This window comes from Cyprinus carpio, chromosome B16 (assembly GCF_018340385.1).
Source record: "Cyprinus carpio isolate SPL01 chromosome B16, ASM1834038v1, whole genome shotgun sequence".
Classification (NCBI taxonomy): Eukaryota; Metazoa; Chordata; class Actinopteri; order Cypriniformes; family Cyprinidae; genus Cyprinus; species Cyprinus carpio.
Genome location: NC_056612.1, coordinates 3,264,858 through 3,292,508, shown reverse-complemented (window position 1 = coordinate 3,292,508; position 27,651 = coordinate 3,264,858). Strand labels below are relative to the sequence as shown.

The window sequence follows — 27,651 nt, the reverse complement described above, 5'->3', positions numbered from 1 at the left end:
GTATGTTATGTTCTGTAATACCTGTATAATATCCTAGAGCCACTATAGTATTTTCTATAGTAGTCTTATAGTACTTCTATAGTAATATTTTGTCCCAAAATACTATTTTCCTAAGGGTAATTAGGCCATGCATAACCGACACATAGACGTATATTTTCTGTCATTTAACGTCGGTCATTCTCATTAATGTATTTTAAATTGTTTTCATATTTAGATATGACGGCCAGAAAAAATTAAGTTATGTTAAGTTTTTGTTATGTTAAGTTTTTTCAGTGCCATTGACTCCCCATTATTTCTTGGCGTTTTGCTTCAGTTTTCAGTCCATAATGGCGGCCGCGCCGTCACGTCATGGGGGCAACTGTTGCTATGGAGCGTTCTATTGAGTTTCGCCTCTTGGCTTCTATACTCTTTGCTAAAACATTAGCCATATTTAAATCCAGACTCAAAACTCACCTGTTTAGCTGTGCATTTCTTGAATGAGCACTGTGCTACGTCTGAACTGATTGCACTGTATTTCATATATAATCATTTTCTATTTTTAACTGTTTTAAATTTATTTTAAATCAATTTTTATTTGTTTTATTGTTGTTTTTTATGGTTATTTTACTTTTTTATGAAAGCACTTTGAATTGTGTATGCAGTGGGTTATATATATAATCTTGCCTTGCCTATTGACTTATTTTACAACACCAAGCTAATATTGTTAAGCAACTTATTTTGAGATAATCTTCTTTAAGTAGTCAAAATCTCTGGGAATAATGGAAGTGTTCATGTGCATAATTATTTTCTTTTTGTAATGAATATGCTAGTTAAAACATTTCCCCGTTAGAATTTAAATACATTTTAGTTGCAAATATGAAATAATTTATAACAATTAGGCCAGAAAGAAATTAAAATACACTTTGAATTGTTTAAAGGTCATGACCACCAATTTATTGGATGGCGTCAAGTCATGGACCAAGACTACATTTCCCATACTGCATTGCAATGAAAACAGGAAGAAAGACACCATGAGGAAATATTTTCCCAAAATGAATCAGAGAGCGATGGAGTGATATTGTGCGGTGGAATGAGTTGTGAACACAGCGCAGCAGCCAACAGCAGATGGAAGAGGTCGAGGCTTGGGCTTTTCAGAGAGAGAGAAAGTGAGAAGGAATACGTGTTTCATGCGCTGATTTTTTTTTTTTTTTTTTTTTTGCTGGACATCTCATATGATGGAACGAGCGATGGAGCATTTGAATGTACAGCTGAATCGACTGACGCGCTCCCTGCGTCGCGCGAGGACTGTGGAACTCCCAGAAGGTGAGACGTCACGCGATACAATACAAACATTCTTATTTTTGAGGACTACTGAAGTTGTCAAGGAGACCCTTGATACGTTGTAATCATCTCGGCTTCCGGTGTTCTGACGATTTGTGCTACCCGCTCAGATTGTGCTGCCTCCCATTAAAAACATAGGCAGCACAAATCGATAGCGAAAAATGCTACCTATCAGATTGTGTTACCAGCATCTTATTCATGTGGTTTGAGTCTTTTTTAAATGTTCATACCTACCCCTACCCTAAACATACCTGTCCACACCTACCCTTACCCCAAACTTACCCTTAAAACAATGCAAATATATTTTTGGTAGCATGATTCGTCGGTAGGTAGCATTATTAGTCAAAATACCGGTGTTGTGGCGAAATTCGGTGACCTAGCGAAAACTGTGACCAGGGGTCGCTGTTCAGCAAATGTTCGCGCGGGAGCGCGCACACGTTAGATTAGACGCTAAACCAGAATGATCAGCATCAGAGGAGCTGCGCGGTGCTGGAAAAGATGTTTCATGTCTTAATGCTAGAGAAAACACCAACTGAACAAACTAGATATTGTCACGAGCATCTAAATGCTTATATAGAAAAGAAATGAAACATTAATGCAGCTGCTGTCTGCTATTATTTTAGGCTACCACTAAGAATTGTTTCCTTTATTATGTGTAACATATTCTGATTATCTGATAAATGTAGGTCTTTATTCTTATTACAGTTTATAATAATGTTGGGTAATAATAATGTTCAATATATGTATACAGCGTCTTGCGAAAGTATTCATTTTATTATTATTATTATTTTTTTTACGGTTTATGTTGCTGCCTTATGCTAAACTACTTTAAATTACTTTTTTTCCACATCAATCTATACTCCACACACCGTAATGGTAAAGCAAAAAAGGTTTTTAACATCATTGCAAATGTATATATAAAAAAATAAACCTAAATGATTCCATTGCATAAGTATTCATACCCTTATCTGGGACAGTTGAAATTTAGCTCAGGGGCATTTTGCTTTTAGATGTTATTACACTTTGAGTGAAGTTAACCTGTGGTGATTTCAATTGAATGGGTATGATTTGGAAAGGCACACACATTTTAATGAAAGGTCTAACAGCTGATAATGCATATCATAGCAAAAATCAAGCCCTGAGGTCAAAATAACTGCCTGTAGAGTTCAGAAACAGGTTTGTGTCAAGCCACACATCTGGGGAAGAGTTCAGAAAAAAAATAAAATAAAAATCTGCTTCATTGAAGGTTTACAGAAGCATGTAGTCTCTGTTGCCCTTAATGGAACACATTTGAAACAACCAGGACTCTTCCTAGAGCTGGCCTCCTGGACAAACTGACTAATTGATGGAGAAGGGCTTTGGTTGGTGTGGTGACCAAGAACCTGATGGACACTCTAGGTGAGCTCCATGATCATATGTGGAGACAGGAGAAATCTACAGAAGGACAAACACCACTGCAACTCCACTCCGGTGTGGCAAGACTCAATCCTCTCTTCAGTGCACTAAAATATTGAGAGAGCATTAATGAAAACCCAGTCCAGAGCATTTAGAACCTCAGACTGGCCGGACGGTTTACCTTCTAACAGGACAGTGACCCTAAGCACAAAGCAAGAGTGGCTTATGGACCACTCTGTGAATTGCTTGAGTGACCCAGCCCCATATTGGGCTTGAACCCAAACAAATATTTCTGGAGAAACCTGAAAATGTGCGTCTGCCCCATCCCACCTGACAGAGCTTGAGAGGTGAAGAGGTGAGGAGAAGAATAGCACATAATTGCAAAATGCTGATGAGCAAAGCTCAAACAAAAAAAGACTTGAGGCTGTAAAAGTGCTTCAGGGAAATATTTAGTTAATGGTATGAATACTTATGCAGTGTACTTACTTAAGTGTTGTTTTTTTTTTTAATTTTGTATTAATTCTCAAAGTTGTATCAGTTCTGTTTTTGCTTTGTCAATATTGTGTATGGGGTGTAGATTGATGTGGAAAAAATAAAAACAAATTTAAAGCAGCTTAACAAGGCAGCAACATAATAAAATGTGAAAAAAGGAAGGGGTATGAATACTTTCGCAAGGCTACACACACACACACACAAATACACACACATATATGTGTGTGTGTGTGTAAGATTATTTATTTTTTCTTAATGAATATATGAGGTATTTCTGAAAAAAAAAGTTAGAAAAATATAATTATCATTGGTTGACATAATAACGATGCTTAATTGTCAAATGCCTCTCCTGACTCTTGACTTAGTTCTCTTAAGTGATTCTCAGTTTATTCTCTTTATTGTAAAACTGTCATTTAATTTCATCCAGCATATACTACCCTGATGTATTTTACATTTAAAATACGATCGTCCATTAACCAAAGCTGTTTGCAAGTTGTTACAGAAAATATATTTGATTTTTTTTTTTTCTTTTTTCTTGTAGACAGTGAAACAGCTGTGTACACCCTCATGCCCATGGTCATGGCTGACCAACACAGGTAAGTGTCACTGTTATGCTTTGAATGCAACTGGGACACAATTAATGACCTCACAAAGACCATGACAAACAGAAACACAATAACTTTATTTCCTGTCTAAACAAACCTAAAATAATGCCACCCACTCCTGCAGCTTCCTCAATACAAACCTCTGCTATTTCCAGTACAATATGTATGACATGCTCAGTGATTAACTGCTATGTATTTAATGGGAGCTAAAGAAGAGGATGTCAAAGCTTAAAGGGATAGTTCACCCAAAAATCAAAATTATGTCATTAATGACTCACCCTCATGTCGTTCCAAACCCGTGAGACCTCCGTTCATCTTCGGAACACAGTTTAAGATATTTTAGATTTAGTCCGAGAGCTTTCTGTCCCTCCATTGAGAATGTATGTACGGTATACTGTCCACGTCCAGAAAGGTAATAAAAACATCTTCAAAGTAGTCCATGTGACATCAGAGGGTCCGTTAGAATTTTTTGAAGCATCGAAAATACATTTTGGTCCAAAAATATCAAAAACTACGACTTTATTCAGCATTGACTTCTCTCCCGGGTCTGTTATGAGCGCGTTCACAGCACATCCGGTTCGCGAACGAATCACTCGATGTAACCGGATATTCTTGAACCAGTTCACCAAATCGAACTGAATCGTTTGAAACGATTCGCGTCAACAATAAGCATTAATCCACAAATGACTTAAGCTGTTAACTTTTTTAACATGGGTGACACTCCCTCTGAGTTCAAATAAACCAATATCCCGGAGTAATTCATTTACTCAAACAGTACACTGACTGAACTGCTGTGAAGAGAGAACTGAAGATGAACACCGAGCCGAGACAGATAACGAACGAAAAACTAACACGTTCTCGAGCCAAGAACCGTTTCTGTCGGACGCGTCCGGTTCGAGAACCGAGGAGCTGATGATACTGCGCATGCGTGATTCAGACTGACACACAGCGCGTCTGAACCGAACTGGTTCTTTTGGTGATTGATTCTGAACTGATTCTGTGCTAATGTTATGAGCGCGGGTAAACCGAAGGCTTGAATCAAGGGCAATCATCGCCAATGAAGTCATTACGTCGAGCGCAAAAGAACTGGTGAACCGTTTTCGGCAACCGGTTTATTGAATCAAACTGTCCGAAAGAACCGGTTCACGGAGAAGAACAGAACTTCCCATCACTACCGGTGATCCGAAAACCTACGCAACCGGTTCTTGACTCGAGAACGAGTCAATGTTTCGTTCGTTATCTGGCTCGGTTCAGTCAGTGTACTGTTTGAGTAAATGAATTACTCCGGGATATTGGTTTATTTGAACTCAGAGTGAGTGTCAGCCATGTTAAAAAAGTTAACAGCTTAAGTCATTTGTGGATTAATGCTTATTGTTGACGCGAACCCTTTCAAACGATTCAGTTCGATTTGGTGAACTGGTTCAAGAATATCCGGTTACATCGAGTGATTCGTTCGCGAACCGGATGTGCTGTGAACGCGCTCATAACAGACCCGGGAGAGAAGTCAATGCTGAATAAAGTCGTAGTTTTTGATATTTTTGGACCAAAATGTATTTTCGATGCTTCAAAAAATTCTAACGGACCCTCTGATGTCACATGGACTACTTTGAAGATGTTTTTATTACCTTTCTGGACGTGGACAGTATACCGTACATACATTCTCAATGGAGGGACAGAAAGCCCTCGGACTAAATCTAAAATATCTTATACTGTGTTCCGAAGAAGAACGGAGGTCTCACGGGTTTGGAACGACATGAGGGTGAGTCATTAATGACATAATTTTAATATTTGGGTGAACTAACCCTTTAACATCCTCTTTGGGTGGCAGTCGTCTCCTTTAAACTTCCATCTCTTTGGCCACATAGTTTAATGTAACTTTTTTATTTATTTTTTGCTCATAGGTCAGTTTCTGAATTGCTTTTAAACTCAAAGTTTGATGTCAACTATGCCTTTGGACGTGTTAAAAGAAGCCTTCTACACATTGCTGCCAAGTAAGTTCTTTTCACATTCTCACAAAATTACCATATTTTCATGCATTGACTAGTGTTTATTTATTTATTTTTGTTAAATATCCAAAACTCTTAATAAAGTGATATATAATTATTCTGATGACACAAAATAAATATGCTCTCTGTATGTTTTTTGTTGTTGTTTCAGCTGTGGATCGGTAGAGTGTCTCGTCCTGCTGTTGAAGCGTGGAGCGAATCCAAACTATCAGGATATCTCCGGCTGCACACCTCTGCATCTGGCTGCAAGAAATGGGTAAACGGAGGGTTTTATAAACTCTGTGCAGTACTGCCACCTGCTGGAAGCATAACAAAACACATTTATCCTTTAAGTCTTTATCCCTCAAGCCTTTGTGTGTATTGCTTGCAAAAGATGCATTTTTGTTGAGTCCCATTAACATTTTCCCCATGTTGTCTTCTGTTTTCACAGACAGAAGAAGTGTATGGGCAGACTGTTAGAGTACAATGCTGATGTTAATATCTGCAATAATGAAGGTCTCACTGCTGTGAGTATGATGATAAAACTGCACATTTGAGACAGACACACAGCAACAAGAATAATTTTAATAATAACATTACTATTTAACATTTTCATAGTTATGAATATTACATTTATAAGTAATAGTAAAGTGATCAAAACTGAAATAACACAATAGAAATAAAGTTGCCAATTGCATTTATCTTTAAACCGTTTTTCCTATGCATATGTATGCTGGAAGCCTACTGTTTATTCACTTCTACTCACCCACTTTTAAAACAATGATTTTTATCAATATTTAGTAATACATTTAATAAAGAAACTCTTATGAAGGTATAAACTAAATTAGTCTAATTAAACTAATTTTAAGCATTTGTGCAGGAGTGTTGAGGGTAATGCATTGCAAGTAACGCAAGTTACGTAATCAGATTACTTTTTTTAAGTTACAAGTAAAGTAACACTATTAATTTAGAATGAAATACCTGATTTACTTTTTTCAAATAAGTAACGCCAGGTACTTTGTTTCGCATGTCTTGACTGACAGCTCTGGTGTTGCCATGTTGAGAGAAATCGGGAGGAAGTGCACAGGCATTGTGTGCACTGTGTGAACATGATGCTACTGTAGTTCTAGACTAAATATGAACTTGCATTTACTCATCTCACTGCACAAAACAGATTCAGTATTCTTCAAAATGAATAAAAACAGTCAAATGCAAACTCAGAATATTATACAAACCTGGAAAATTAAATATGTTAAAAAGGCCAAATATCACTTTTCTATTTAATCCCATTTTATTAACCAGTGTCTTTGCTATACTGACCTTCTATTATCCAGTTCAGCCATACTAAGCAAAAATGACACACTTGTGTTTCATTTTTCTTATTGCTAATGTTGATGAACTTTTTTCTCCTGCTTCATTTTCTTTCTTTATGCAATTTTTTTGAGCAGCGCCCTCTACTGTATAGACATGCATTTACATTTCCTTCAGCCTGAGGCCTTATTCATTTCACTTCAGTTGATAAAGTGCTTTTTTTTTTCAAATGCTTTTACATTTGTAAAATAATAAGTTTTATATCAAAAACAAACAAGAAAGCCCTGCACAGAATTAAAAATAACTATAAAATAAAGAAACACATTACATTCCATAAAAAAGAAACTAAGTAACATAATTAGTTTTTTTTTTTTTTTTTTTTAGGAAATAATGCAAAATTATAATGTATTACTTCTAAAAGAACCTTTTCCAAACACCGTTGAACAGTAGCCTAGACCATCAGATGCATGAATTTAAACCTAATTTAAACTTAAACTTATTTAATTTACATTAAAACAATGTATATATAACCGTTAGTCGACCAGAAGAGGCTTGGTTGACCAAAAGTTTATTAGTTGCTTAGTCACAGAAAAAGAAAAAAAAGGGTTTATTTGCCGTGTTTCAGCGCATTGTTACAGGAAGAGCCAGGGGTGTCCACAACACATCTGACTATTCGGGGTTGTAGCGCGGGTGCATTGCAAGGCGAGCCAGTGGTTATCATACAAGCAACGTGCAAACTTTGTGTAAGTTAAACTTATACCAGTGAACGTCTTTTACCATGATAGTGAAAGTAAAAACTGACAGCGGTTTCGGCATCTGACGACGCACGCATTAACGAATCTCTTTATATGTGGTATATATAACTGTTTTAATTTATTTCTTTAATGTTTCTCTTGTGGCCCAAACATAGTGAAAAAAATGAGATGAAACATATTTCGTGTTGAACAGGTTGTTTTTGAAAGTCATAAAATAAAGCTGCTCTTTTGTTTCATTGATAAAGTGTTACTGAACTGTAACAACTTTATTTATAGGCCTACAATTCATTGTAGGCTATAATAGACCTGTTTTAAAATACATTTTTAAAAACTTTTTCAGTGAGGAGTAGCCTAAGCTAATAGCCAAATTTTTTATTTTCCTCATAGGCTGTGAGTCACAGCGTGTCAGTTATGTGGTGATGTGTTATGAAATTGTTGCGAAGCAAATTAATTGTAATATTAATTTAATAATAAAAGTAACCTAATAATAATAACCTGAAAATAACAGGCCTACATTAATTGGAAATGCCAAATACTCTTAATAATGACAATATTTAATGGTTTTGACAATATCTCTGGCTATAGTCCTTACATGATTATCGTCTTCCAACACACTCCATCGTCTAATCGTTGGGCCCCCCTGATCCGCACATAAGTAATTTTTTACACATAAGTAATGTTGTCCTGTAACTTGTTTCCATTATTTAAGCATTATTTCATTTATTTGTAAGGCTGCTTTATGTTTGATTTATGTTGAAGTGATAATGCCTTTTAATGGTGATTTAATGGTGCTCTCAAAAATGATGTAAAAATGTGGATTTAGATTTATCGGCCAACATATCGGTTTTCATATATAAAGAATTATCGGTTATCGGTATCGGCCAAAATTTTCATATCGGTGCTTTCCTAATTTTTTTATTTATTTGATTCAACCATGTTTGCTGATTTTCAATGTTTTATATTTAAACTTTGTGTAAGTTATTTGTTATTTTATATTAGGCCTGTAGCATGGTGTGTTTGTATTCATTTTGTTAATAAATGAAACCTTCTATGATTAATGTAAGTGAGTTTGTCGTACTGTTTTGTTGTTGTCAATTCAATCAATTGATGCTGAAATGCCACTAGTTTGAAAGTGAAATGCGGACAAGCATTTACAAGCTATTTAAAAGCGAAGAAAAGCGAGGAAAAGAGGGAGAAAACTAACGAACTACCTCACCGTCATAACCTGGAATACATTATATTTCACACACTTTAAGCTCTTTTTTTCCCCCGAATGTAACAGGATTACTCCAACGAATCATTTGGTTTGTAATGCATACCGAACCGAAAGCCTCATACTGAATGGTTCAATACAAATACATGTATCGTTACACCCCTAATATATATATATATATATAGTGTGATATGTGTGCAAATGTTTATTACTCTGAATGTATATTTATATATAGTATTTTTTACTAGATTCATTGGCTGGCAGTGAATGGAAGGACAGAGCTACTTCATGACCTGGTGCAGCATGTGTCTAATGTGGACGTGGAGGATGCCATGGGCCAGACAGCGTTACATGTGGCCTGCCAGAATGGACACAAGACTGTACGAAATCTCTCTGTCTTCACAGCTTGAACACTTACAATTTGTAGTTCAAAAAGGATTTTCTTTTTTTAGTAGTTTTGTTAAGGTTCATGTGATGTTTTTGTTTCTCACAGACAGTGCAGTGTCTTCTGGACAGCGGAGCGGACATCAACAGGCCCAATGTCTCTGGAGCCACTCCTCTCTATTTCGCCTGCAGGTGAGCAGTTAACCATCATCAACCCCAGCACTACCAGCTGCCAACACAAACACACAATGTTTAGCATGATTACTGTTTATTTCACTCCGGCCTGAATTGGAAATGTGTGGTCAACAATTAGAATTTGGTCCATTAAGAAAATTAACTTCCATTCAGTGACTGAATCTAGACGCTTTCTGACTACACAAGAAACATAATTAGAATAATCGGGGGGTTGTACAGATATTTAATTTATTTATTTATTTTTTAGAGTATAACCTTTTAACACACAGCTTTGATGAGAATAAAGGAATTCAAGTTTCTTTGCTGTAAGGACAGGCTAATAAGAATGCAGCCTGATGAAGACGTGCCACTGTTGGTATTCTGAGTATGCAGCTTTGGATACACTCACATGAGCTCGGTTGCTGAGCAACAGCACTCCATCCGTCTCTTGTTTTGATTACATTTTGCCACTGATATCAGTCCACTCGAGGCTGATGATGATGTGATCAACACTAACATGCCTCACAACAGATAATTAAAGAGTAATTAAACATACGCTTGAAAGGCTTTTAAAACATGGAATCTGGGCCTGTTCTGACTCTTCTAATTCCATACCAATTTTTGTGATGCTTATGTGTTGTAAATCAACCATACACATTTGTTCCGGATGACTAGAATAGCTAGAAAAGTCATGTAAATGTATTGGTTATAAAAGTGGAATCACTGAAAAACATCAAGCTCTAAAAACTTCTGGAATCTTGAAAATAAATGATTATTGTTTTAGTGACTTGTTTTAATTTGCAGAAACTAGGAGTGCCCATAGATTAAAATAAGACAAAACTACCACAGTTAAAACGTAATATATTTAACATTTTTTAAGTGACATATCACACAAGACTTACTGATACAGCAATTATAATGAAACTTTATTTGGAGTACTACTTGCACACAATGCACATTTCTTAATATTAAGCCTAAAACGTGTTTTAATTTCACTGTTGCTGAGGACTGTATGGTTTTTCAATAATATTGGTCTTTAAATGCAAGATGTGTGCTACATCCAAGTCATTTTAGTTTAGCACTTTTGCGTTAATAGTAATGGTGGAGAGAGGCGGGAAGCAACAGAAGGGATTGGGAAGGACCTTAAGCTGGGCCTTGAACTTGATCCAGGACATTTGGAAGGCTTTGTGTGAGGATCAAACGAAAATCTGTTATTTACTTAGAATCTTGAATTTCACTCATTCAAGACTTCTTTGTTTACGTGCACTCAGAAGTGGGATCTAAACTTGTTCACACATGGATGGAAGATATTGATATGCATGCAGTTTACAAGCTTTTATCATTGTTTTGCAGTCATGGTCAGAGGGACACCGCACAGATACTGCTCCTCAGGGGAGCCAAGTATTTGCCAGACAAGAATGGGGTTTCACCACTTGACCTGTGTGTGCAGGTGAATGCAACACACCTACATTATATTCACTCACTCACTCAGTTACTCATATGCAGGATACTAAAGCTCATGTGTAACTACTTTTAGGGTGGTTATGGCGAAACATGTGAAATTCTCATTCAGCACCATAGCAGACTGTTTCAGACACTGATACAGATGACTCAGAATGATGATATTAAAGAGAGCATGGTACGCCTCTTTTTCTTATATATGTTTCTTGATTAGTTTATGTACATGAGTGACTTTTTACATGTTGAATTTTTTTTTTTTTTAAAGCTAAGACAGGTTCTAGAATATGTTTCACAGCAGAGTGACTCCAGCTATCAAAGGATGTTGACCAGCTTGGCTGAGGTGGCCACAACAAACGGACATAAACTGCTTAGGTGTGTCTCAGGATATCCATCTTTCTTGAGAAATTGTATTATGTAGAACTTTACGCAAATCTAGTTCTCATTCTGTCTCCATTAGTTTGTCCAGTAACTTTGAGGTCCAAACAAAGAGTTTGCTCCGAATTGTCCGGATCTTCTGTCATGTGTTCTGTCTTGGACCGTCCTCCCCAAACAATGGGAATGACATGGTTTACAACGGAAACAAGACACCACGTAACCAGGTTTTTAAGGTCAGTGTTAATTCTTACTTAAATGCAGGGCTGTGCAATTAATCACATTTGATTGTCGTGCGCATCTCGTCAGTAATTGTCAGTGAACTACTGCTCTGTGTAGTGAAAGCCGCTCCATCTGAAAGCAGGTGATGGTGATGTATAACTAATCACAGGACCGTCTTTACTGACGAGATGCGCACGACAATCGAATTCGGTTAATTGCACAGCCCTACTTAAATGTTAATTATAAATGTTTAAATAATTAAAGAAACTGATGTAATAATAATAACAAAAAATTATTAAAAATACTAGAAAAAATTGACCAAAAAACAATGTGACAGATCGAGCACCATAGACTGAAAGCTTAAAACACAGATGTGTATAAAATTATGTTCCATGTTCCACTGTTCATTATTAAACCTACCATATTTTATCATTATTATTTGTTTAATGATCGTGATATTAAAAACTTTTTTTGACTTCCATCATTTATTTAGCTACATTTTAAATGTATTTTATGTATAGATTTAATTGATTTATTCTTATCCCAGACCCAGAAATTACACTTAATATTAAAATCTGAAAATCCATCATAAAAATATGAACTTTAAACATGTTTAAAATTATGATTTATGATGGTCTTTAGGGTGGTCTATAATGGACATATTTTGCCACTAACAAAGTATTATCAAAAGATTGTTTGCAAGGATATAACAGTGTCAGCAAAGATGCTTTAAAAAGAAATAAATAAAATAAAATAAATAAATAAAAGTAAACATTTTTGGTGAGTCTTTTTTTTTTTTTTTTTTTTTTTTTTTTTTTTTAATTTTACATAAATTCAAACTTTAATTATTAGAAATTATGGAAAATAAATGAAAAGAAAACATACATACACACATGCTACCTGTTGTTTGAAATTGGCCAGAAATGTTTTTTCCAAATGCAGTTAAACACAATAGCTAATGCGATTATGAAAAGTGTTTTATTTAACTTATATTGCGAAAAGGAGTTTACTTTCTGAAAGGCAAAAAATGCTTAGTTGAAACAACGTCTGTATTTACTAAACGTTCATGAGACTATAATAATTGATTTGTGGAAAGTCATGACACAAGGATTCAAATAAGTCCAATAAAGGCAGACAGATATTTACAATATCATAGACTAGAGAGTGTATTTCTAAATATCAATATATTACGTCACCCTAGTGTCAAACACTGCACAGATGAGCATGCAGGCTGCTGAAGAATGGAATAGTCTCTCGCAATTGGAAATACCAAAGCTGTCTCACAAAGCACAGCCTGCTCTGGTCTTTTACAGCACATCTGTGTTGAAGTGATGTTCTCTCGTGTTGCTGTCTAGCCTCTGGAGCTGTTGTGGCACTCTCTTGATGAATGGCTGGTCCTCATCTCCACTGAGCTGGATAAAGAGAGCACAGACGCAACAACCTCATCCTCAGGAAATGACATTGCATCACTCTTCCTGAAAAAGCAGGAGGTTGACTCTTCTGTTTCCAGTGAGAATTCCCCTCTGTTGCTGGACGCCAAGTCAGTGATGAAGACGCCGGAGGGCTACGCCGATGGTCAGGATGTCATCTCTATGATAGCCAATCGCCTGAGCGCTGTGATCCAGGCCTTCTACATGTGCTGTTCCTGTCAGATGCCACACGGGTAAGACTGACCTCAAACTTAAACGTTTCGGTAACACTTCAGTATAGGGATCAATTCTTACTATTAACTAGTTGCTTATTAACATGTGTAAGGGAAACAGGTCAATTAAGCTCAAAGGGAATAATTTAGAAATAATTTCCTGAGGCCACATTGATGTTCTCTTTTCCCGCAATATTTTTAATTAACAACGTAGCAGCACCGCATCTATTGGCTTCAACTGGATAGGTTAACAAAGACATTAAAATGCAATGACACCTAGCTACATCGGCATCGCATCTTGTGCGCCACTGATAAGGCTGCTTTCTTAATGCACATCTACAATTCAAAATGCAACATTTTTGCATTTGAATGTGGATTTTTATTTTAAATTTGATGAATATTCGAAATTCATATTTTTTTTTGACAGCCTTAATGGATAGTGAAAACTATTTATTAGCACAGTTGCAAGATCGGCAGTTTAAGACATTAACTTGTAAGCACAAAACACAAGATACTTTTCTTTTCAATATAAATAAGGCTTTATTGGATAAATCTAAGACATGTAAACTAATCTAACACATAAACATATGCACTCCTACATTCACACAAGTTGCAGAAAGATAAAAAGTGAGGAAAGAATTAGTTTAAGAGTTAAAATGTGAAATCCCAAGTTTATCGCAAAATGTGCAATTGCATAGACCTGAAAACCATCAGTCATTTAAGTAACCCTCGCATTGAGTTCCTCAGTGAGGCTAAAATGTATATTAAATTCACCAGTTCAGCTTGAAGCAAAAAGCATGGCTAAAAGCCCTAATGCAAAAAGCAATGACCTAAAAGCATAATTTGATGGTGTCTTGAGTTTATAAACTGGGATGTTGGACACATCCCAAATGGTGTCTTGACCAATTAGACATTGTCTTAGCTCAGGGTGTTGCTATGTTTCTCCTCCCAATACATAAATCAGCATGTTATCTAATCAGTCACATGGTTTGAATTTTCCCACTCTTGCAAAGTATAATTTGGGTATGATTTTTATAACAAGAATATAATACATTTAACAAAGTGATGTTTTATTAACAAATTTCGGGAGGAGCATGCGCAGATAATTAACACGGCCAGTCCATCATCAGTAATTACACCATCAACACAATAAACAAAACATATAAACAATAAAAAAGATCAAAGCAGCCTTACCTTCATTATCTCTAGTCTTTCAGCATCCCTCCACCACCCCGACTCCTCACCTTCAGCCCGTTCCTACCCCAGCACAGGGAGAGGAGCACTCGGGGGGAGCGCTCTGGGTCCGGTCTAAAAGCCGAGCTCAAACCCCTCTCCCTGGACAGGGGGAGTACCCCGGGCTCGAGGCTAATTATTGAGCGCGGAGCCCTCTCCCGGAAAGGCACGCCAAATATGCAAAACCTTTACTCTGTTCATTATCTGTAAATGTGAACTCGTGAAGTACTGAAAGCATGAAAATTCAAACTCATACATCCCCAACATGAATATAAACCTATTAACTATTCAACAGTTATTCAAAATACATAGACAATAAGTGATTACGACATGATAGTCAAATGTGTGGGTTATATACATAATATAGAGTAGAAATGCATAGAAATGATTAGTTGCTCATAAGTCCTTTTAGCATAATTTAGGTGCATATATACATGGAAAGGCAGTTTCTGTGCAATTCTGTGTGAACGTGAGAATGTGTTCTGTGAGGAACAAAGAAGCTAAAAGGTCTCTTAATAAGGAATCTCAGTCTGGTTCTTGTCCTGCGTGGGGAAAACCACCTTTCTACCATTGATTTACATGTGATGGTCATGCTGTACTTCTCTTTGACCATTTATCTTGGTTACTTGCCCCAGATTTGACAAACTCCTTCCTGAGTTGGAATTATCAGTGATAATCAGTGTTCATTCTTTTAATGCTGTGAGCTGCTGGTGGACGTGCTTCATACTCATGGCGCCAGGGTATCGTGGACAGATTTATGACGTTGTCTTGTTGTCCTGGGCCTCTTTGTGGAATTTGGCTCTTTGGGTTATTCCAACACCAATCCGATCGAATCTTAATATGTCTGATTCGCTCTGATACCCTACACATGCATATTACTACCACTTATAATGCACATATTCTGCATGACCATACTTAAACTTAACTATCTTACTAATTATTAATAAGCAGTAATTAGGAGGTTACTTTGGCAAAAGTCTTAGTTAATAGTGAGAACTGAACCTTCAAATAAAGTGTGACCAAAGTTTCTTTGCACTTCACACAGACAATTTTAGAAACTAAACTTCAGAGAACAGCTTGTTCAGAAATCTCGACCATGGTGCTGGCGTTGCTGAGGACATGGGTTTGATTGCCAGCGGGAACACATATGGTGACAAAATGAATAGCTTGAATGCACTGTAGGCCGCGTTGATAAAAGCATGTGAACTTCATAAGTGGAGCTAAAAGCTACAGAAGTGTGGAATGTGACTTCTATAAAGTTCATGGGAAGTACGGGAGAACCAAGATGTGTGTTTTAATAGACGTGTGCTCATGAGCTCATTCAGCGTGAGTGTTCATAATGTCTCTTCACCCCGACCTCACTGCCTCTCTAATGATAATGTTATTACACCATTAAATCACTCTTTAATTAATGTATAATTTATAGACTCTCATCGGCAAGTCTGAGACCCTGCACACTCTTATTACATTTTCTTTTTTCTTCTCTGATATCTAGCATGACCTCCCCTCGATTCATCGAGTTTGTCTGTAAACACGATGAAGTGCTCAAGTGTTTTGTGACGAGGTAAGTAAAGGGCATTTCTACTCCTCTACAGAAGCTTGCGACCATTCTCACATACTAACTAAATACCAATTCTAGTTGCATTATGATAGGGTTGCATTAAAATCAATTCAAAATTTCTTAAAAATAATATTAAACATCCACGAGTTTGGAATGACATGAGGATGGGTAAATAATAAAGTTTTATTTTTTAGGTAAACCTTTCTTTTAACCTTAAGTTTTGGGCTAGTGGAGTGTTTGTATGTGCGCACATAAACATGTTTAGGCCTATACTGTACTTATAAAACACTTTCTCACTCTCGCTCATTTACTGTTCCCAGGAATCCCAAAATCATCTTCAACCACTTCCACTTCCTGCTGGAATGTCCTGAGCTCATGTCTCGCTTCATGCATATTATTAAAGGACAGGTAAGCATGACGAGAGACTGAAATAGCTCTTGGAGTTGATGTACAATTTGCTAATGAGATCCTGTCCCTGATTTGGACTTCATCAGGGCTCCTCAGCTCCCAAAGGGCCTGAAAAACTGTTGGAGTTACGATGAAATCAAATTCGAGCCTATTTAATGCATGTTACTCTCAAGAATAAAATATTTGCCTTCATAATGTTTCATCTAATGGCATTAGAGGCATAGATACTGTATGTTTGATAAACTAAAGATTACCATTACATGAAAATGTGAATTTCAGTTAATTTTAATACAACAAATGTCTGTATCTCTCTTCTTAAAATGGTGATGCTGGTGCTGTCCCATATCTTATCTTCTCAGTGTATTATCAGTTCAAATTATGACACTGCTATGTGATTTTAATATATGAATACAGCTGCGTATACATTTTTAGTGTAAAAATAAATAAATAATTAAAGTAAACTTAATTGTCAAAAATATACTTGCTGTGTCCCAGCTTTTTATGCAGGGCTCTGTTGCTAGATGATTTTCCATCTATTACAAAAATAAATATTATTATAAAATAATATTCATAAAAATAATATTAATTTCAACCCTAGTGTAGTTTTTATTTGAGTAATTTATCCTTCATTTGATAAAACTCACAGAATCTCTCAAATTAGGGTGTCTGTAGATATGCTAATAGGATTACTGAGTAACATTGTCCAAATATAATTTTTAAAATTAAATATCGACCCACGTAGTTTTTGCCTAGCTCTGTTGCCAGATGATTTCCACCTATTACAAAAATATTTTTATATTAATATTATTAATAATATTGACATCATTGCTAGCTAGGATCTAGTGAGTGACATTTTAGTTTAGAGTTTGTTTTTAACCCTGGTGTTTTTTTTTTTTTTTTTTTTTTTATAATAATATGTTTATAATTGTATAAATTTAATTTTGATGGAAATCACACAAATGAGTGTGTAAAAACTGTGCCCAGGCTAATATGATATAAATTGCAAACCTCATAAAAGAAAATGGCTCATATAATATCTAGTTTGACCTACTGAAGTTGTATTCAGTATTCAGGGCTGTGTTTGCATCCGTGTGTGAAATATGTTTCTGGCCTAAGGATTCATCTAGGATGCAAGTGCAACAGGGTATAGTGAATAGGTTTTTGTTTTCCTCTCTTCCTCAGCCATTTAAGGACAGGTGTGAGTGGTTTTATGAACATCTTCTGGCTGGACAGCCAGACTCGGATATGGTGCACCGGCCAGTTAATGAAAATGATATTCTTCTTGTTCACAGAGGTAGAAGAATTTCTTCATTATCTGTTCAAAAGTTCCTTCATCTTTCAGGCTTCACCTCCTTCATAAATGTTTTATCATTGTATTTCAGACTCAATATTCCGAAGCAGCTGCGAGGTTGTGTCCAAGTCCTCCAATGAGAAACTCAAACAAGGCATTGCAGTGCGGTTTCACGGTGAAGAGGGAATGGTAAGTGTACATGTCTTCTGAGAATCTCTTCATCTCAGATCTCGTAAATCATGTAACCCTGTCAGAAGAGAAATGATGTGAAACAACAAGCCAAAAGAGACCATTCATTACATTGATTCTACCACAGTTAAAGGGATAGATCACCTAAAAATGCATTAATTACCCACTTTCATAACATTCCAAACCCATAAGACCTTCGTTTATCTTTGATACACAAATTTCATCTTTAGAACACACTTTTTTTCTTTTCTTTTTCTTGCTTTTGGAATAAATAGGAGATCAAAAATCATATTTGTCATAGTCTCTTATTCACCACTATAGAAGTTTACCAAACAGTTCTTGAGAATTATGGAAATGTCAAAGGGGTCTGTAAGAGGCAGGTGTGTTTTATTAAAATCTGCCATACAGAATTACACAAATTTAATAAAACTCTACTAATCAAAAAAAACAAATAATATAAAACAAAAAAACAATAAAATGTTAGAATATTCGGCTACCATCTGACCAAAATGAGGTATCTTAGAAGGCAGCTTGTGATGCTTAAAATACTTTAGGTAGCCGCATATTATGCATATGTTAGCTATTTTACTGGGTTTTAAAGTATGTTTGCTTGGATTTTGCTATAATGGAGTAGATCTAGGATTAATGGCATGAATAACTTTATTCTGTCCTTTTCTCAGGGCCAGGGGGTGGTCAGAGAGTGGTTTGACATTCTGTCCAGTGAGATCATCAACCCGGACTATGCACTGTTTACACAATCAGCTGATGGTAAAAATCTTATGTACAATACGAGTCGGGGTGCTGCACCTATCAGCTTTTTTTTTTTTTTTTCTCTGTAATATCGCTCTCTTCTGTTGGTGATATGTCACACTCATCAATTAATATGGAAAAGGAGTGACAGTTAAGTTGTGGTCGCACACAGACAAAAAAAAAAAATGTCTATTGTCTAGCTATTGTAGTGTCACAAAAACTCACAAGTCAAAACTAAAACAAGCTAACAAATGAAACATAAACCTCTTTATAAATATTTCATACTTACAGTGTCTACACTGGACGCAGCAAAATACAATAGAACTCATTACAGTCATTGATGCTGTTTACACTGGATGCAGTGTGACAAATCCCGACAGTAAACTGATGCCTTGTTCTATTTATGCTGTACTGACAAAGTTCAAATGACTTGCAACGATCTAGTGTAGACAGCCTTTAGCTGCTGCAGTGTGGTACAACTGATGCGTCCAATGTAGAAACCGTATTATGCAACATTTCTGAGCTCAGGGATTCGTATTGAGATGACTAGATTTCTCCATGAAAATCTGCCGAACAATGTAAATGTGTTTGGCCCTTTAAAGTCGCTTTGTTTTTTAAGTGTTCACATACTGTACTGTAGAAGCAAACAAATTAAACCAACTTTGAACCTAATCTGAAATCTGCGTGGGAAAAAACTTTCAAATCTGCGTGGGGAAAACCGTTCACTCCAACATGGAGTTCTGTCTTCTTCTTCTTCTTTCGTGTGTCGTCATCAAATGTCCAGCTCAGTAGAACTCAGCCACGTTCTCATCTCAGGTCCCACGTCGAAGAGGCCGGCCTCCGAAGGTGGTTTATACAGTGGACAGGTGGTGATTATGTGCTCAGCGGTCTGCTCTGGCTCCCCACACTCACACACTGCTCTGTCCTCCAGGCCCCACTTCCTCATCGATGCTTTGTAACGTCCCACCCCAGTTCGCAGGCGGTTTAGCAGAGTCCATTGCCGACGTGGCAGATCCTCTCCTTCAAGACCGCCTCCAGGGTCAAAGATGTAACGGTGGATTCGTGAGGGTCCTGCTGACTCCCACTCCTGCTTCCAAACTGCCGCAAGCCATTCCTCTGTAGACAGGTCCTCAGGGATGGACCTGAGCAGGTCTTGTGCCGCCTTGTTGTACGGGTGGCGGGACTTTAGTCTATGAGGAGGCAGTGCTGTTGTGGTGGTATTGTGCAGGATATGCCAGTTGCATCTTTGGGCTTTCCTTGCAAGAGCGAGGGTAGCAGCCTCTCGTCGGAGGCCGGCCGGGGCAATTCCTGCTAGTGTTGGCAGATGGTAGACAGGGGTAGAATTCAGGCAGCCAGTTATAGTCCGAAGGGCGGTGTTTATGGCAGTGTCGACTTTCCTGGCGTGTGGACTTCTGCACCAGGCTGGGGCACAGTATTCAGCTGTGGAGAAGACGAGAGCTACTGTTGATATTCGAAGCACCTTGGCAGTTGCACCCCAGCTAGTACCAGCGAGACGTCGAATTATTGCCACCCTTGATGACACTTTGGCCGTCACTTCTTCAAGTGTGTGTTTGAATGTTAGAGATCTATCCAGGCGTACGCCAAGGTACCGTGGGGCTTGCTGGAACTCAAGACGCTTGTTATTAACGAATATGTCCAGTTCCCGTCTGGCCTCACTGTTGTTCAGGTTGGTAAGCTGCTACAACTGTCTTGCCGATGCTGAGCTGTAAACGCCACTCACGCAGGTAGGCTGCCAAGGTGTCCATGTCCTGGTTTAGGCTGGCCTGTATCTGCTCCCATGTTTGTTGTCTCATCATAATGGCCAGGTCGTCAGCGTAACCATATTTCCGGGATGTTGTTTCCGGTAAGTCATGGATGTAGATATTGAATAACATCGGTGCAAGGACAGATCCCTGCGGAACACCATTCCTCAGCCTTCTAAGCCTGCTGTATTGACCGTCACTTGTCTTTAAGGTGAAGCTGCGGTTCGTCACCATCTCAATGATGAACTTCACCATGTGCCGGTCGGGAATGATCTTTAGTAGCTTTAGGTGGAGTCCGCGGTGCCAAACGGTATCGTAAGCGGCTGTAAGATCAAGCAGCACTACTCCAGCCTTCTGTTTTTCCTGAAAGCTGTCCTCAATGTCTTGGGTGAGCAGTGTCACCTGGTCAACCCGTTTTGACCGACCGACCGCTGCCGGAAGCCAGCTTGTTCCCGTGGGAGTTTGAGGGTCCACTATTGGCTCGATACGATTATAGATCAGCCTCTCCAGGGTTTTAAATGGAACACAGAGCAGTGAGATGGGTCGGTAGGATTTGGGGTCTTCCGCAGGCTTGTTTGGTTTTGGAAGGGCTATAACAGCAGCATGGAGTTCTGTCATTTCAAGTCACTGTACAAAAGTAAATGTGACTCTACCATTACAATACAAATTATACGCACAGATTTAATGGGGAAAAATGCCTTCTATAAAAACAGAAGTGCAGGGGAGGCCACCAGTCTGCTTTTGGCATGTGAGACCTAGCGCTTGCAGAAGGAAAAAAAACTGGATCAGATTTGAGCCAGACAATGGCTTTTTAATTTTTTAGTGTGTGAAGAAGCTCATTGGTCACTGCCAAGGGGAAGCATGATGTTGGCTGAGGGTCTGCAGGGCCATGAGCTCAGCAGGGAGTCGTACGAGCCATTAATGTCCTCCCGCTGAGAGATGTAGACGTTGCCTCTGAACTCTTGACTATGTAAATGAAGCTTATGACTGAAAATCAGCAAAGAAACTGGCTAGTGGGACTATGCCTTTAGATAAAACATCTTCTTTGTCATTTATGCACAAATAGATAACATTCCCTTCTCTTCTCAGATACAACGTGCTTTGTTTACAGTTTTCTATTTGTTTTGAATGTCAATGTTTGGATTTTTCTCTCTCTCTCTCTCAAATTCTTGTACAGGTACCACGTTTCAACCCAACAGTAATTCCTCTGTAAACCCAGATCATCTAAACTACTTCCGATTTGCTGGTCAAATCCTGAGTCTGGCTCTCTATCATCGACAGCTGGTGAACATCTACTTCACACGCTCCTTTTACAAGCACATACTGGGTAACCCACTCCACTCACATAGTGTTTATATCAGAGAATGTACTTGTAAATAGTTCTGTATCAGCACATTTTTACATTTAATCTGTTTGTTATACTTCTTTTTGCATGCATTCATACAGATTAGAACCTGTGCAGACACATAGTTGATATAGGGTGCTTTCACACTAGCGCCCGGGTTCCAATGACATCGCACCCGCAAACTATACCAGAGTCCACCTAAGAGGTAGTCTTGGTCCTGTGAACTCTGGTATGGTTCATGGTCCAAATCATGGAATTGAACCGCTATTTCTGACATATTTGATAAAAATGTGTTTGTGTGCTTTTCACTTACTTTCCTGATGAGCGTAACTGACGCACTGCAAGCAGAGAGCTGTCTTAAGTCGCTGGGGTATATTTGTAACAATAGCCAAAAATACATTGTATGGATCAAAATTATTGATTTTTCTATTATGCCAGAAATCATTAGGACATTAAGTAATATCCATGAAGATATTTTTTGTACATTTCCTACTGTAAATATATCAAAACTTAATTTTCAATTAGTAATATGCATTGCTAAGAACTTCATTTGGACAACTTTAAAGGCGATTTTCAAATAGCTGTATCTCGGCCAAATATTGTCCTATCCTAATAAACCATACATCAATAGAAAGCTTATTTATTCAGCTTTTGGGTGGAGTATAAATCTCAAAAATCGACTGGTTTTGTGGTCCAGGGTCACATTTGTGTTGGTCTTCAGTGTTTTTTAGAGCATTTGCAGTAGATTAGTAAGACATACATAAGTGCCTTTATGTACTGAAGCTTTGGAAACAAAACCAATGGTTAAATGTAAAAAGTGAAGAGAGCAATGCTATGCTGCCTTCTCCTGTGCCATGGTTACAAAGCAACGGGGTAAACAGCTGCTGGCTTGATCACGCAAACTAACTACGGTTCGGACCCAAATAAAATAATATGAACACAGTCCAGTAGGGGGAGGGGGAGTAATCGAACAAAGTGTGAAAGCACCCTAAGTGAAGTCCATAAAATTGTTATTTTCATTGAGCATGTTTACAAGCACAAGATTAATCACAAGTATTTCAGGAATTTTTGTATACATCATGTCTACAGAATCCATTCTCCACAACTTGATTAAACCAATATTCTGGTAAACATAGTCATTAACAGGAGACATGCACTATATGTAAAAGTGTGTTTGTGTGGGATCTTTGCAGGCATCCCAGTGAGCTATCAGGATGTGTCATCCATTGACCCAGAGTATGCTAAAAATCTGCAGTGGATTCTGGACAACGACATCAGTGACCTTGGTCTTGAGCTGACCTTCTCTGTAGAAACAGATGTGTTTGGAACTATGGAAGAGGTCCCTCTCAAACCAGGAGGAACTGCCATTCAGGTCACCCAAGACAACAAGGTAATATAGTCTGTAAGGGGTTTTTTATGTTTCAGTTATCTGTTTTGGTTATATAAACTTAAAACACTAGTGAGCTGTCTACATAGAAATAATTTTAAGGCATGATTGTTTTCAACATCGTTAATAAATGTAAGCTGATTAGTACATCAGCATGTTAGAATGATTTCTGAAGGTTCACGTGACTCTGAAGACTGGAGCAATGATGCTGACAATACAGCTTTGAGCACAGGAATAAGTTACAGTTTAAAATATATTTAAATAGAAAATTTTTATTTAAATAGTAATTTTTTTTTTTTTTATTATATTACTGTTTTACTGTATATTTAATCAAATAAATACATCATTGGTGAGCACAAGAGACGTAGTACTTTTAAAAAATCTTACTAATCTCAAACTTTTGAAACATTTCACAATATATTATTGCACATTAAATTACTCCAAAATCAAACTATCTAAAACAAAACAATAGGAATCAACTGAATACCAGGGTAAAATGAGCTAGTTGTCTATATTATTTTCGAGTCGAATAGGCTAATATTCATAGCAATAAAAACTTAGTAGTTGTGTCTCCATCTTTTTTAAAATCATTTACACTTTACCTTTTGTAATTATTATTAGGGATATTTCCCCTTATTTAAGTCACTCAGACTGCTGAGAACAAAGCAGGCTGTCCATGATTTTGAAGACGTGAATGATGGTGGGATTTTTCTCTGATTTGTCATGTTTCTGTGTGTGTCAGGAGGAGTATGTGCAGCTGGTGACGGAGCTCAGGATGACCCGAGCGATTCAGCCGCAGATCAATGCCTTCCTGCAGGGCTTTCACACTTTCATCCCCCCCTCGCTCATCCAGCTCTTTGATGAATATGAGCTGGTCAGTAGATTCCTCCTCTCATCTCTGCATGAGACTCCTGCTTCTATCTCTTTATATTCTCATGGAGTTTCTCTTTGCTATTTGTCTCTCCTGTGCTCACTGAAGAAACACACACACAACAACAGCAACCATAGTATATTTTGTAGTATGGATTACGATGAAAGCCCTGAACCCCAGTAAAATATGCTTAATATGCTCACTCATACGCAGTGTATACAAAATTAATCAACAACATAAACAAAATACTACAACTTGCATTTGCACAACTTATGTAGTGAACTGGAACCAAGTTACATGCTAATCATAATGTAAGTCTTAAATTATATATATATATAAAAAATAATCAAAATAATGAAGAATTCACAACAGAGGAACGAAACAATAGTTAATACTTCAGTATACTAATTTTTCAGAAGCTCAGGCTTTCACAAGGATTGTTTCACAAGATAAATCTTTTACATGCTGATAAATATTATTTTCATTGGCTAAAATTATATGCTATGCCATTTCAGTCATTAACTGCAATGAATGATTATCAGACAACAATATCAGACTTAATATAAGTTTTGTTAGTTTTTGCACAAAGCCACAGCAGTTTTGGGATTCAGCAGCGTTACCCCAAAAATAAATTGTAATTATTTTATCACATGCATGTAATTCTAGTGTTTGAAATTTGAAAGAACATGAGAGTAAATGATGACAGAATATGCAGTTTGTGTGTTTGATGGCATGTTATGTTTTATGTTTGTGTGAGCAGGAACTGCTGCTGTCAGGCATGCCTGAAATTGATGTGATGGACTGGAAGAAGAACACAGAGTACACCAGTGGCTACGACCTGCAGGAGCCTGTTGTACAGGTATCCCATCAGCAACAACACACAAAACAATGATGCTGTTTCATAGAGACGGATGATATACTTTAAAATTATACTTAAGATATACTTTAAACTTTCAAAATGTTTACATTATCACATTTATGGTGAGACCACTATAGCTAGTCAGAAAGTTCGTCAGAGATAACAACAGTAGCTTGGCAGAGAGTAAACTGCCTGATGGCTGTGGTCTAGTTATAATCATGGTGATTAAACTATATATGAAAATGTATACCAGTATTTACCAGGCTATGATTAGAGACTTGTGTGTGTTTTTGTTGCAGTGGTTTTGGGAAGTGGTTGAAAACCTCACTCAAGAAGAAAGAGTCCTTCTCCTACAGTTTGTTACAGGAAGGTATGCATAGTTATTTCCTTATTCTGTATTCTGGCACTTCATGCTGTATAAATATTGGGGTGTGCTGTATAAATATTTTCAGAAAGTAACTGAACATTTATAATTTTATGACCCTTGTAGGGTACAAAATAGGGTTTGAATTCAATTTCTGCCATGGAATAATAGATTAAAAATAGTAGATTCAACTTTTTATGTCCCTCTCACAATTGAGATTTTGAAAAAATTATGAAAAAAAAGTCACAATTTAGAGTTTGTTTCTTCGGTTTGGATTCTGTTTGGTCAGAATTGCAAGAAACAAACTCCAAATTGTCACAATTTGTAACTCGTAAAATTGTAGTTGGTACAAGTATGTCACAGTAAGGGTTATTGTATTTTTTTTTTTTTTTATTTTTTTTTTTCACAGTGGAAACAGGCTTCCATAAATAATAAGAGGCAGAAAATATATATAGATATATATATATATATATATATATATATATATATATATATATATATATATATATATATATATATAATATATAATATTATTATTATTATTATTATTATTATTATTATAAGAAATTGGAGAGACAGAATTATTGGTTGGTTTAAAGAATGTTACATATTTTGTAATGGTTTAATTTATATGTAATGTAGTTTACATACAAAATGATTTCGGAAAATATGTAAAAAAAAAAAAAAAAAACTTTTTTTATATATTTGTTTAAAAAAAATTACATACACATAATTAAATGGCATTGTTGAATGATTTTATTGTAGCTAAGAGATAGCTAAGAAGGTACGGGGTACATACGGACATTTGATTTATTTAAACCTAGATCATGTTTTATGCTGTGTCAGTGTTTGTTATATAATAAATGATTTGTTATGTCTAATATGTCACTGCCAAAAACATGGGATTTGTGCCTCTCTTTTAAGTAATACTGTTTTCTTCTAACAGTTCAAGAGTTCCTCATGGAGGATTTGCTTTTCTGATGGGCGGCAGCGGTCTGCAGAAGTTTACTATTGCCGCTGTGCCCTACACATCAAACCTACTGCCTACCTCTAGTACATGGTGAGAGACAGATGATAGTGTTGTTCAGAAACACTAGAGGGCAATGTGGCTCTTCTGGTATTTCGTAGCTGTAAACACAGAGCTGCTTTAAAACATAATGATGAAGAATTGGAAGAGTGACAAAGACTAACAAATAGAAAAAAAGTGTGTGTAATGAAACTCTCACAGTGTAGCATCACTTACCGATCTCTCTCTTCTCCTAGTATTAACATGCTGAAACTCCCAGAATACCCCAGCAAGGACGTCCTGCGTGATCGTTTGCTGGTTGCACTGCATTGTGGGAGTTACGGATACACCATGGCGTGACGCCGGCTTCTGCGTTTGCTGAGAATTCTGCTCTGTGGACACACGACGCACACATGACTCAGTTCAGGGATTCTTCAACACTTTGAATCAAAAGCCTTTATATTTTATTTATTTTTTGCACAATGAATTTATGACAAGTACACCGTAAATTCAAAATAAGGATTTTTTTCTCTTTAGATTTTCATTGCTGTAATACTCATTTTCACCAAAAATGGATTTTTTCTCTCACATTTCATTGCGTAAACATTCAAATTAGTATTAAAATTCAATTCTCACACAAAATACAAAAACATAATATTCATTTTTCTGTATCACACCAAATGCAATACTATTATACAGGTTTTTTATTATTATTTATTAAAATCATTTAAAATATTACTTTTATTCGTATATAATGTACACACACACACTTGACTCACAATTTTTTTCTCACAAAATCTAATTCATCATAAAAATAGGTTGAATATATCCATTTTTTTTGGTGAAATATGACCTAGACATGCTCTTCACGGGTTTCTTGAGGTTCACTCTTGCATATTTGCCAATGACTGAATCCAAATGGCCTGTTACACGCTAAAGTCAGATCACTTTTACATTATTAAATGTACTCCAGGCTGTATTATTTCAGTTATCTGATGCTGTTCAGCTCACGCCATGCTTGAATTGCATGTGTGTGCGGATGCATGTGAGACAGTGAAATATCTATAGCTTTTATCACAAATGACAACTGTCATCACATTATTGAAAAATGGTCATTTTGAGTAGTTTTTTTGGTTTTGTTGCGTTGTTTTATTGGTCTCTTGTAGCACACTTTCAGTTAGTGGTCTAGAAAGTTCTTTACTATCTCATGATTATTGTGCCATATACATTTTTATGTACTTAAATGTATTCAGTTATAAATGGGGTTGTCAGCAAAGTCCAGGAATTCTTCAT

General features: G+C 36.8%; 1 protein-coding gene across 2 annotated transcripts; it reads left to right on the top strand.

Moving 5' to 3' along the window:
* The first annotated feature begins 950 nt into the window (after window positions 1-950).
* LOC109105716 (E3 ubiquitin-protein ligase HACE1) lies at window positions 951-26,860 on the top strand. 2 transcript variants are annotated; one of them, XM_042740353.1, is made up of 24 exons: window positions 951-1,302; window positions 3,749-3,803; window positions 5,714-5,803; window positions 5,970-6,074; window positions 6,249-6,324; window positions 9,325-9,456; window positions 9,570-9,652; window positions 10,988-11,084; window positions 11,172-11,273; window positions 11,361-11,467; window positions 11,553-11,703; window positions 13,045-13,352; window positions 16,060-16,128; window positions 16,446-16,533; window positions 17,716-17,827; window positions 17,916-18,013; window positions 18,694-18,781; window positions 21,704-21,853; window positions 23,065-23,261; window positions 24,001-24,132; window positions 24,890-24,988; window positions 25,288-25,358; window positions 26,299-26,412; window positions 26,616-26,860. In XM_042740353.1, the coding sequence occupies exons 1-24, from the start codon at window positions 1,212-1,214 to the stop codon at window positions 26,716-26,718; spliced, it is 2,718 nt and encodes a 905-aa protein (XP_042596287.1). In that variant the 5' UTR covers window positions 951-1,211; the 3' UTR covers window positions 26,719-26,860. The 2 variants fall into 2 exon arrangements, with proteins under 2 accessions (XP_042596287.1, XP_042596288.1); XM_042740354.1 differs by lacking the exons at window positions 951-1,302; window positions 3,749-3,803; window positions 5,714-5,803; ... (1 more) ...; window positions 6,249-6,324; window positions 9,570-9,652 and having other exon boundaries at window positions 9,344-9,456.
* Window positions 26,861-27,651: the final 791 nt, after the last annotated feature.

Bases quoted from the DNA above. Each gene is read 5' to 3' on its own strand.
- LOC109105716 (XM_042740353.1), top strand. From the start codon at position 1,212: ATGATGGAACGAGCGATGGAGCATTTGAATGTACAGCTGAATCGACTG. The intron at 6,075-6,248 runs GTAAACGGAGGG...CTGTTTTCACAG, and splicing joins CATCTGGCTGCAAGAAATGG to ACAGAAGAAGTGTATGGGCA. The intron at 18,014-18,693 runs GTAAGTGTACAT...TCCTTTTCTCAG, and splicing joins TTCACGGTGAAGAGGGAATG to GGCCAGGGGGTGGTCAGAGA.